Source organism: Oncorhynchus kisutch, linkage group LG18 (genome assembly GCF_002021735.2).
Source record: "Oncorhynchus kisutch isolate 150728-3 linkage group LG18, Okis_V2, whole genome shotgun sequence".
Classification (NCBI taxonomy): domain Eukaryota; kingdom Metazoa; phylum Chordata; class Actinopteri; order Salmoniformes; family Salmonidae; genus Oncorhynchus; species Oncorhynchus kisutch.
The window spans coordinates 35,759,563-35,771,692 of record NC_034191.2 but is presented as its reverse complement, the minus strand read 5'-3'; the positions used below and the strand labels follow the sequence as shown (position 1 = coordinate 35,771,692).

General features: G+C 44.5%; 1 protein-coding gene across 17 annotated transcripts in view; it reads left to right on the top strand.

Annotated features, from left to right (window-relative positions):
• The window catches only part of trip12 (thyroid hormone receptor interactor 12), a 53,694-nt gene that overhangs the window by 6,763 nt on the left and 34,801 nt on the right, over window positions 1–12,130 (top strand). For 3 of the 17 annotated variants that reach the window (XM_020507900.2, XM_020507891.2, XM_020507893.2), the window contains 5 exons: window positions 985–1,131; window positions 1,593–1,718; window positions 1,962–2,758; window positions 4,765–4,870; window positions 11,865–12,016. In XM_020507900.2, the coding sequence (XP_020363489.1) occupies window positions 1,034–1,131; window positions 1,593–1,718; window positions 1,962–2,758; window positions 4,765–4,870; window positions 11,865–12,016 (1,279 nt within the window). In that variant the 5' untranslated portion in view covers window positions 985–1,033. Of the gene's footprint in view, window positions 1–984; window positions 1,132–1,592; window positions 1,719–1,961; window positions 2,759–3,819; window positions 3,915–3,964; window positions 4,041–4,764; window positions 4,871–11,864; window positions 12,017–12,130 lie in introns of those variants that run through there. The other 14 variants (XM_020507902.2, XM_020507899.2, XM_020507896.2 and 11 more) reach the window with 14 other exon arrangements.

Sequence of the window (12,130 nt, the reverse complement as noted above, 5' to 3'; positions counted from 1 at the left end):
ATATTCACCACTGCAGCGGGGGAGGGCGAAAGTATGCTTATTTTGTGTAATGGTATATGCACCCACTCCATTGTGTATTGTTATCCCTGTATTTCATGACCCTACTCCCCAACACACCAACCCCACTTTAGTTGAGAATGCAAATGGTGGCAGTAGGTGCATGGAACACCCTCTGCGTTGGTTCTCCGAAGACTCTGTATGCTTTCTTCAGTGATTGGCTATGACAAGCATACACGCAGACTCTTAGTAATGGGTTACCCCCGGTGACCTGGAGACGATGCAGACTAAGGACAATTAGTGGCTGTTCTCTCTGTTCTAATCTATACTGAACAAAAATATAAATGCACAAGCTTGTTGTGCATTATTTCAGCTCATGAAACCTGAGACCAGCACTTTACATGTTGTGATTTATATTTTTGTTCAGTGTAGGTCTCTTCATGTTCCCAGGATAATACTTAGCCTAGATGTGTTGGCTTATGTGATCTTGTGATTTTTAACGCTATCTGCGTAGTTTCGTTTTTTGTGGACAGTCATTTTGGGCCTGTCGTCATTGTCTCTGTTTGGATCAATCCGCCCTCTATTTGGGCTGATTAGATTTCAGAGCTGTATGAAGCAGTGTGATGCGTTTTGGCTTGAGGCTCATTGATCTCGCGGGCTGCCCTGTGCCGCCTCCAAACAAATGGTCATGTGTAACGTGAGTAATACGATTTTCCACTAATTGGTCTTTTGACCAATCACATTAGATATTTTTCTGATCTGATTGATTGAATAAAAGTTGGGCTGCCTGTAAACGCCTCCAATGTGGTTTTGAGAGTGATAATGTGGGGTTGAGGGGCAATTTTTTTTCTTCTCCCAAACTGCAGCATTGATTGCATCAACAGCCACCACCAACACATTTTTACTTGGTTTTGGAACATGTCACTCACATCCTGATGTCTCACCCACGATCTGATGTGTTTTTCTTTTCTCTCCTCCTCTGTCTAGTGAATGGTAGTGTCTAGAAAGGGTATGTCCCTTCAGGAGAGAGGTGCCAATGTCCAACCGGCCTAATTCCAATCCAGGGGGGTCACTGCGCCGTTCACAGAGGAACACTGCTGCGGCCCAGCCACAAGACCATACAGTCACGGGAAGGTAAGCCACCCAGCACATTTTAATATCTTTCTCGTTTGTGTTATGTATTGGAGTCTGCTTGTACATGTGAGGGCATGCTTGAAGCTGTTCTCTACTGTATAGTCTTCTCTACTTTTCTCAAAATGGCTGCCATTATTCCTGTTCACCATTTGATATTAGAACTTTAATACGGATCTAAACCTTATCAGAGCTGGCGCTGATAACGTTCATTCTGTTTCAAAATATTTCTTAAGCTTTTCCAATGTGTTTAAGTGAAAGGAAAAGCATTGTGGGGTATTTTATAATAATCTACCAGTACACCTGCATTTAGGTTGTTTTTGCACAGTGTTGTACAGAGGCATTCCTTGGAGCAGTACAGGATGGGTGAACAATGATAGGGGAATAAATAAGTATTTTATTCATGGTATGGAGTGATCACGCAAAACCCACACTCACTTGCTCTTTAATTCCCAACCTTACAGGTTGCAGTCAGAGCAGGTAAAACATAAAACAAATTCCCCTCCTGAAAGTAGAAGACCTAAATCTAAGGCTTCCAAAGCCGCACCCAGCTCAGCCTCTGGCCAGTCCAGGGGGCACAGCTCAAGAAGGTACCCCTCCTCTCTCCTTAGCACTCACTGTGTGTTTGTGGGGTCTGCTTTTGACAATTAGACTATTGCGCTTAAATAAAAATGTGTTTTCAATATGGTTTGTTTTATATCTATTTCGCCCTTGGCTATTCACTCTAGGCCTAAATTAATTGAATGGAAGCATTGTACTTGATCGCTTTGTCTTTCCAGTTTAGAAACTGTGCTAAAAGGTTCTCTTTTTCCTCTCCTCCATCGTCCTGGTAGTAGCAGTCTGTCACTGTCTGTGGCTTCATTTGTGCTGCAAGACGACCCAGACGCCGCAGGGACATCCGAGCGAGAGCCAACAGGCCACCAATCCAAGAGTGAAGGCACCACCCGAGGGTTGAAGAGAAGTTCTGCACCTGATCTCAACAACACCTGCACCCCCACCCCAGCAAAGAAGTCCAAATCCCACCCTCCACCCAGAGACCATACCACTGAGTCCAAGAAAGGCCCTGCCAAGTCCTCCAAGAAGAGACCCCTGGCTCCAGAGCTGCCCACGCCCACAGGCCGCGGCCAGAGCAGCAAGAGCGGGGCCTCTGGGGCCTCACCAACCCAGAAACGGAAGAAGGCTGACTCCCTCCCCGGTCTGAGCAGCACTGCTGGGTCCCTCCCCAACCGTACCGACGGCAGATCTGCAAAACCCACCAAGCTGGCGTCGAAATCGGCCGCCTCAGCCAAAGCTGGGTGTAGCACCGTGACTGACTCCTCCTCTTCTGCCTCCACCTCTTCCTCCTCCTCCACCGGCCCAAACAGTGCCACCTCCACGCAGGGCGCCAGGCTCAAGCAGGGCAAAGACCAGAACAAGGCACGTCGCTCCCGCTCCGCCTCCAGCCCTTCCCCACGCCGAAGCACCCGCGACAGGGAGCAGGCCAAAGCTGCAGTCTCGTCCAAGTTTGAGTGGGCCTCCCGCTTCAGTCCCAAAGTCAATCTGCCAAAGCCTAAATTGTCCCTACCTGGCTCCTCCAAGCCCGAGACCTCCTCCAAACCTGGGCCCTCAGGACTACAAGCCAAACTAGCAAGTGAGTCTGTCCCGCCCTCTCCTCATACCTGTGCACCGTTTCCCTTCAACCAAGGGGGAGTTGGGTTTGGGGTGCTCATATTTGTAATGGTCAGCCAGCCAGGGTCAAAGCATTGCTGCCTTTGGAGGGTTTGGCATGGTGCTCTGTAGGGGCTCTGGTAGAGGTTACTTTTCGGGATTAAATGTCACAGGGACAGGACCCCTGTTGCGGCGTCAGTTACAGAAACTCACTCTGCACTGGGACTTGCTGCTGCTGCCGGGGTGACTGCTTCTCACGCCAGGCACAATCCACTCCACCACACACACACACTCCAAGCGGGGATTAACCCTGCTCAGACAGTCAGTGCTCATAAACATGCACGGACATAACCTTGCAGATAAACTCCCACAGACACAAGTGTAACTGATATAGGCAGTCCCAATTGTCGTCTTTTGGCCCGAACCCTTCAATGTTTAGTGTCTGGATTAGCATCACAGGGTAGTGACTCAACTGGTGGCTGGTGGCTCAACTGTAGCCTGTGGCACAAATGGATATTTTGTAAAGGAAGGACACTGAATAACTACAGCACCTCAAGTGTTGGGTGGTAAGGGCTAGCTATTGTGCTCCGAGGCTTTTAAAATACTTTTGCTTTCAGATCAGACACAATCAGCCCTGAGGTTACGGAGGTCACACCACAGCGACGCGCTGTGGGAGTTGTAGTGTAGGATGGTCAGACCGCTGCTGTGGTGTGTTTTGAAGTGAATTACTGCATGGCTCCAAATGTCCAAAGTCTCATACAGTTTGAGTTTAAAGCTCATAGGTGGGTTAGGGGGAGGTGTGACGAATGTAGTGCATGCGGGCGAGTGGAAGATGATCAGGGATTCAGCGGTGGGTCAATGTGTTCTGGGTTGGGGATCTAAGATGGTAACCGAGGCTAGGCACGCTGCCACAGGGCCCAGCTCCAAACATGTGCCTGATCTGAGAGGCCCTGACCAGACTGCCCTGCCTGCCTGCTGGTTGACTAGCAAGCATCAGGTTCTCACTGGGGAGGGGAGCAGAGAGTGATTCACACACATTTATTAAGTAGGGAGGGGCACAGATTGTCACTTCTAGTGCACGCTGTCACACACACACTCAACATCTATTCTCAGTCTCTGTGGAGTCTGCTGCTATGATGGTGAGTAAGCCAGAATGCATGGTGGAGTACGAGGTGTAGCTGTGATGGCGCGCAACAGGCTTTCTGCTGTAGCAACAATATAGTGCCATTTGGATTCTTCTGTTGGGGAACTGGTGGTGTTAATTGGTGAGGGGTGTGTGTGGTTGCGTTTGTGACTACTTGTCTGCTGACAGCCCCTGTATTGTATGTGTGTTGGGAAAAGGTCAGTCATATCTTTGCACTCTGTGTTGGGACCCTCAGGTTTAGCATGAAGGTTGTTCTGTTCTAGGTCTGTACTAGTGAGAGAGGCTATTTATACTCTCCCAGCGTCTGTGGCACTGGGCTCTCGACTGAGAAACACCAGAGCTGTCAGTGTATGACTGTGCTCCCTGGGTGGCTCTTACTGTTATTAGTGACTGGTGCCGACCCCCTCTGAACCAGACCTTGCTTTTGACCGTTATGTCACGTGTCAACCACTAACTACTACTGTATTTAGCCAAGGTGGCTGGCTTCAGTTAACCAGGTTTGGGGTAAAAAAAAACTTAAAAAAACTTTTAAAAAACTGTAGGTATTAAACTGAAATTCCAGTTTATCTACTGGGGAAATCACTGGTTATTACTGTCCAAACCATTCAGGTTGGTTGGAATATCTAAGCCACCAGTTGGTTAGGAATGGTTGTAGACTAAACTAACATTATAGAAAGGTGTGTCTGCGTAGCTTAATCATTTGCAAACAAATAATTCCTTTTAACTGATGGATAAACTGGTTATCCTGATAGTGGGCCACTAGAGGTGTTAGATTGCGCTGTCACTGTGAGTTATCCTCTTTTGCCTTGGCTGTTTAGTCATTGGCTCCTTGTTTCTCTCATCAGGTTTGAGGAAGTCCACTAAGAAGCGCAGCGAGTCTCCTCCAGCAGAGCTCCCCAGCTTTCGGCGGAGCACACGTCAGAAGACCACGGGCTCCTGCGCCAGCACCAGGTACTACAGCCTCACACTGCTCTCAATGTCATCTCTCAATTTCTCCAGTCTAAAGACCCAAGTCAATTGTAGTCGGTTGTATTTCGGTGTTCACAAAAAGTATTTAACAATACATCCAATATTTTATGGAAGTAGGTGGCTTCCTTGGCAATACCTAATGAAATTGTCCCTGAGATGTCAATCTTTCAGTGCATTACGGAAGTGTGTTGTCAGTCATAACATGTTTAAAAGGGAAAATCCACTCCAGACATGAAACACCTGTCAATTTGGCTATAGTCTATGTTCTATGAGTGGGTAAAATAACTATTTTCACCATGTCAAGTTAGAAGTTAAATCAGTCTGTGAAATCGTGTTGTAATGCATTATCATAAGGTTCTCACCACACACGCGCACTTCCCTGGGGGAAAGATTCAGAATCTCCTTATTGCTGCCCTTCAGAATTAACCTACTTTGGCTTTTTTTGTATTTTATACTGTTGGGGTAAAAATCGGAGTATAATGCTTGAGTGGATGTCAACACAAATACATGTTAATGTCATCACCAATCAACTGCATCACAATTAAAACGTCTTCAACTACCACCACCAATTTTAAATGGCTAGCTATGCTACCAACTTATACAAATGGGAGTTAGCATTTAGCAGACATTTTTCCAAACTTGAAAATTCTGACTGTTGTGGGCCTATTAAAATTCCTAAATTGGGACAAAAATCCTTTGTTAGACCAGATTCTTTGAATGTCCTCCACATGTGGACTTAATTACTGTGTGTGTGTGTGTGTGTGTGCGCGCGCACACACAGAGTTGAAGTCCGAAGTTTACATACACCTTAGCCAAATGCATTTAAAGGCAGTTTTTCACAATTCATGACATTTAATCCTAGTAAAAATTCCCTGTTTTAGGTCAGTTAGGGTCACCACTTTATTTTAAGAATGTGAAATGTCAGAAATAATAGTGATTTCTTTCTTTCATCATTCCCAGTGGGTCAGAAGTTTACGTACACTCAATTAGTATTTGGTAGCATTGCCTTTAACTTCTTATGGCTTGCGGAACCCCTCGACAATATTCCGCTGAAAGGGCAGCATGCGAATATCTAAGCCACCAGTTGGTTGAGATGTTGCTTCAATATATCCACATAATTGTCCTTCCCCATGATGCCATCTGTTTTGTGAAGTGCACCAGTCCCTCCTGCAGCAAAACACCCCCATATGATGCTGCCACCCCCGTGCTTCACGGTTGGGATGGTGTTCTTCGGCTTGCAAGCGTCCGCCTTTTTTCCTCCAAACATAACGATTGTCATTATGGCCAAACAGTTCTATTTTGTTTCATCAGACCAGAGGACATTTCTCCAAAAAGTACAATCTTTGTCCCTATGTGCAGTTGCATACCATAGTCAGGCTTTTTTATGGTGTTTTTGGAGCAGTGGCTTCTTCCTTGCTGAGTGGCCTTTCAGGTTATGTCGATATAGGACTCGTTTTACCTGTGGATATAGTTACTTTTGTATCCGTTTCCTCCAGCATCTTCACAAGGTCCTTTGCTGTTGTTCTGGGATTAATTTGTACTTTTCGCACCAAAGTACATTCATCTCTAGGAGACCGAACGCGTCTCATTCCTGAGTGTTATGATGGCTACATGGTCCCATGGTGGTTATACTTGCGTACCATTGATTGTACAGATGAACGTGGTACCTTCAGGCATTTGGAAATTGCTCCCGCGGATGAACCAAACTTGTGGAGGTCCACAATTATTTTGGAGGTCTTGGCTGATTTCTTTTGATTGTCCCATGATGTCAAGCAAGAGGCACTGAGTTTGAAGGTAGTCCTTGAAATACATCCACAGGTACACCTCCAATTGACTCAAATGATGTCGATTAGCTTATCAGAAGCTTCTTAAGCCATGACATTACCTGGTATTTTCCAAGCTGTTTAACTTCTTGGTGACGGGACAGTATTTTCACGTCCGGATGAAATGCATGCCCAAATTCAACTGCCTGCTACTCATCCCCAGAATATAAGATATGCATATTATAGATTATATAGATTTGGATGGAAAACACTCTAAAGTTTCTAAAACTGTTTGAATCATGTCTGTGAGTATAACAGGTTTATGTAGCAGGTGAAACCCCGTTCCTACTGCTTCCACTGGATGTCACCAGTCTTTAGAAATTGGTTGAGGTTTTTCCTTTGTGTAAATTAAGAAGTAACCCTGTTCAAAACGAGGGTCACTTCAAGTGTACTGTTAGAGGCGCGTGACCAGAAAGGTAGCGTCAGTTTGTTTTCTTCCTGTATTGAACACAGATCATCCAGTCTTCAATGTTATTGATTTATTTACTTAAAAAAATACCTGAAGTTGTATTACAAAAGTAGTTTGAAATGTTTTGGCAAGGTTTACAGGTAACCTTTGAGATATTTTGTCGTCCCGTTGCGCAAGTTGAAACCGTTTTTTTTCCTGGATCAAACGCGCCAAATAAATTGACATTTTGGATATATATGGGCGGAATTAATCGAACAAAAAACCCATTTGGGATGTTTATGTGACATATTGGCATGCCAACAGAAGAAGCTCGTCAAAGGTAAGGCATGATTTATATTTTTATTTCTGCGTTTTGTTTCGCCCCTGTAGGGTTGAAATGTTTTCTCTTTTGTTTACTATGGTGCTATCCTCAGATGATAGCATCGTTTGCTTTCACCAAAAAGCCATTTTGAAATCTTACATGTTGGCTGGATTCACAACATGTGTAGCTATAATTTTATTACAGAAATACTCATCATAAACATTGATTAAAGATACAAGTGTTAATCGTTTGATTAACCTCTCGCGTCGAGCAATCCCATATCCGGGAGCGTAATCATAGCCTCAAGCTCATTACCATAACGCGACGTTTCCTATTCATGAAAATCGCAAATGAAATAAATATATTCAAACACAAGCTTAGCCTTTTGTTAACAACACTGTCATCTCAGATTTTCAAAATATGCTTTTCAACCATAGCTACACAAGCATTTGTGTAAGAGTATTGATAGCCTAGCATAGCATTAAGCCTAGCATTCAGCAGGCAACATTTTCACAAAAACAAGAACCATTCAAATAAAATAATTTACCTTTGAGGAACTTCGGATGTTTTCAATGACGAGACTCTTAGTTAGATAGCAAATGTTTATTTTTTTCCCCAAAATATTATTTGTGTAGATGAAATAGCTCCGTTTTGTTCATCACGTTTGGCTAAGAAAAAGACCGGAAAATCAGTCACTTACAACGCCAAACTTTTTTCCAAATTTGCTCCATAATATCGACAAACATGGCAAACGTTGTTTAGAATCAATCCTCAAGGTGTTTTTCACATATCTATTCGATAATCTATCAGTGGTGGCAGTTGGCTTCTCATCAGAAGCAAACGGAAAAATACTGCAGCTGGAGATTACGCAATGATTGCGACGGAGGACACCAAGCGACCACATGGTAGATGTAGTCTCTTATGGTCAATCTTCCAATGATATGCCTACAAATACGTCACAATGCTGCAGACACCTTGGGGAAAACGTGGAAAACGTAAGCTGACTCCTAGCTCCTTCACAGCCATATAAGGAGTCATTGGCATGAGGCGATTTCAAACAATGCGGCACTTCCTGATTGGATTTTTATCTGGGGTTTTTCTGTAACATCAGTTCTGTGGCACTCACAGACAATATCTTTGCCGTTTTGGAAACGTCAGTTTTCTTTCCAAAGCTGTCAATTATATGTATAGTCAAGCATCTTTATGTGACAAAATATCTTGTTTAAAACGGGAAAATTTTTCGTCCAAAAATTTGAATTGCGCCCCCTATATCCAAGAAGTTAAAGAAACTTCTCCTTAATGCAACCGCTGTCAGATTTCAGAAATACTTTACGGCGAAAGCGCACTTTGCGATTATGTTAGGTCAGCGCCTAGCCACAGAACCATACAGCCATTTTCCAACCAAGGAGGGGTGTCACAAAAGTCAGAAATAGCGTTAAAATTAATCGCTTACCTTTGATCTTCATCTGGTGGCACTCACAGGTCTCCGTGTTAGACAATAAATGTTCGATTATGTCCAAAAAAACTCAGTTTTGTTGGTGCCTTTAGATCAGTAATCCAAAGGCACAATGCGTGCTCACAACATCCAGACGAAAAGTTTTAAAAAGTACAATAAAAGTTTGTAGAAACATGTCAAATAATGTTTAAATCAATCCTCCGGTTGTTTTTGTCATAAATAATCAATATTTCAACTGGACAAAAGCTTCGTCAATAGAAAAGGAGAAACGAGAAAGGCGTGCTCCCGATCACGCACTTGGCTCATGTCTGGAAATTTCCACTGTCCACTCATCGAACAAGTTTTTCAGAGTAAAAGCCTGAAACAATGCCTAAAGACTGGCCACATGTAGAGGAAGCCATGGTGAACTGGGTCCTAAGTCTTTGTAAGGGTAGATAGGCTTTCAATGGAAAAACAGCCTTTCAAAATAATAGTACTTCCTGGTTGGATTTTCCTTAGGTTTTCGCCTGCCATATCAGTTCTGTTATACTCAGACATTATTTTACCAGTTTTGGAAACTTGAGTGTTTTCTATCCAAATCTACTAATTATATGCATATCCCCTCTTATGGGCCTGAGTAACAGGCAGTTTAATTTGGGCAGGCTTTTCATCCAGAGGTGAAAATACTGCCCCTACCCAAGAGGTTTATTAAGAGTTGACTCTTCAAGTGGGAAGATTTCAAAGAACAACAAAAGAGGAATATTGAATGATCCATCGCATCTCCCAAAAATGTTTTCAACATACATCTGTGGAATGGTAGTCTAGAAACTAAAGCTTTGGTTGTCTTCCTCTCAGGCATCCATGTCTTCTCCCTAGACCTCAATGTCCACTTCTTAAACATCAGACTCTGAGGACTCATCTTCACTGTCAACCTGGTTGAGGATGGCTTGTTGTCAGGCTCATAGTCTCAAATTTCCCCGAATGGCCACCAATTTTTCAACCCTTGTATTGGTCAGCCTGTTGTGTGCTTTGGTGTGTGTGTGTGTTCCTAGACAAGGACCAGTTGCGCTCTGAAGTGGCTGATGTTGGTTGGATTTGGAGTATGATGGAGGCAACAGGGGAAGAGCCTCAGATCCACAAAGTTCCTTCCATCAGGTGGCTGATGAGATGTTGGCACGACTGCCATATTGCATCTCCATCCCAAAGCCCTTGCTTGGATGTGTACTTCGCCAGACTGCCAAAAACCTTGCCCTCATCCAGGCCAAGGTGACGAGACATGGTAGTGATGACACTATAGGCCTTGTTGATCTCTGCACCAGACAGGATGCTCTTGCCAGCATACCTGGGGTCCAACATGTATGTTGAGGTGTGTATGGGCTTCGGGCAGAAGTCTTCACGCTTTTTGATGCATTTCAGAACTGCAGTTTCCTCTGCCTGGAGCAACCGTGAAGTGGGCAGGACAGTATGGATTTCTTCTCTTACATCTACAAGCAGAATCTGAACATCAGACAGGATGGCATTATCTCCCTCAATCTGTGCAATGGCTACTGCTATAGGTTTCAGGAGATTCAGGCTGCTTACCACTCTCCCAAAATACATCATCCAGGAGGATCCTCTTGATGGGGCTGTCCATATCGGCAGACTGTGTATATACAGCCATTTCTGGGAGAGACTCCTTCCCCTCCAGGAGACTGACAAACATGACAACACCACCCCAATGGGTGTGGCTAGGCCAGCTTCAATGTAGTGCTCTTATTCTTCTCACTTTGCTTGGTGAGGTAGATTGCTGCTTTAACTTGATGACCCTTCACATACCTAACCATTTCCTTGGCTCTCTTGTAGAGTCTATCCATTGTTTTCAGCGCAATGATGTCCTTGAGGAGCAGATTCAATGCATAAGCAGCAGAGCCAATGGGTGTGATGTGAGGGTAGGACTCCTCCACTTTAGACCAAGCAGCCTTCATGTTTGCAGCATTGTCTGTCACCAGTGCAAATACTTTCTGTGGTCCAAGGTCATAGATGACTGCCTTCAGCTCATCTGCAATGTAGAGACCGGTGTGTCTGTTGTCCCTTGTGTCTAGGCTCTTGTATAATGCTGGTTGAGGGGTGGCGATTATGTCGTTTTCTTTTCTCCCTTGCCCACCAACATTCGATCACCCGTCAGAGATGATTGCAATAGTCTGCTTTCTCTATGGTTTTCTTGACCTTCACTTGAACTCTGAACTCTGCATCCAGCAAATGAGTAGATGCTGGGCGAAGAGCATTCAGAAATCTCTTCCAATACACATTGCCTGCGAACATCAGAGGTGAACCAGTTGCAAACACAGCTTGAGCAAGACATTCATCAGCATTGCTCGGACTACGTTCCTCCATTCAGTCAAAAAACAAATTCTGATTCCAGGATGGCCATGAGCTGTTGCTATCTATAAGGCGTCTGATTCATCATTTTCACCTCGAATAGAAGTAGAGGACAGAGTGAGCGTTGAGGGAACTTTATGCACTTGGCCAAATAATTCTGCATCTTTGTTGCATTCTTCACATATGATTTGGCACAGTATTTGCAAATGTACACATTTTCCTTCTACATTAGCTGCAGTGAAATGTCTCCACACACCAGATAGCATTTTCCTGTAAAGATGAGAGAAAAAATACAATTCTATGTACAGATAAAAAGTTAAGCAGTTATATTAAACAACTTCTTTGTAAGGTGTTTTAAAATGAAACATTTGTTAGATGTTTCATGTTTTAAATGAATTTAAGCAAAATTCCCGGGCTTAACTTCCCATTGGAATATTTCGGAAAATTTTCCAGAATTTATTGGAAAATGTCCAACCCTTTGGAACTCTAGTAAACTTATGTTCACATTGTGAAAGAGCAAGTGTGAGTCAGTGGTTCCTTATGACCAGGAATGTCAGTTGTGTGCTGTCTTGTTTGACCGTGGGCTCTGTGATCTAGTTGTTTGCTGCGCCGTCACTCACTGTCCCCCTCTGCCTTTTTCTCCCCCCCTGTCTGTGCAGTCGGCGAGGCTCAGGCCTGGGCAAGCGCGGGGCAGCCGACGCTCGCCGACAAGAGAAGATGGCCGACTCGGACAACAACCAGGACGGGGCCAACTCCTCGGCCGCCCGCACTGACGAGGCCCCGCAGGGGGCTTCAGGTACAGGTACCTACTGCTTCTAGGACACAGTTTTTCCTTCTCAGCTCGCATGGTCAGGCAAAACTCAGTGGTACACGACCTGCTTGTGGTAGCAGAGATTCTCTCCCCATGGCCCTTTCG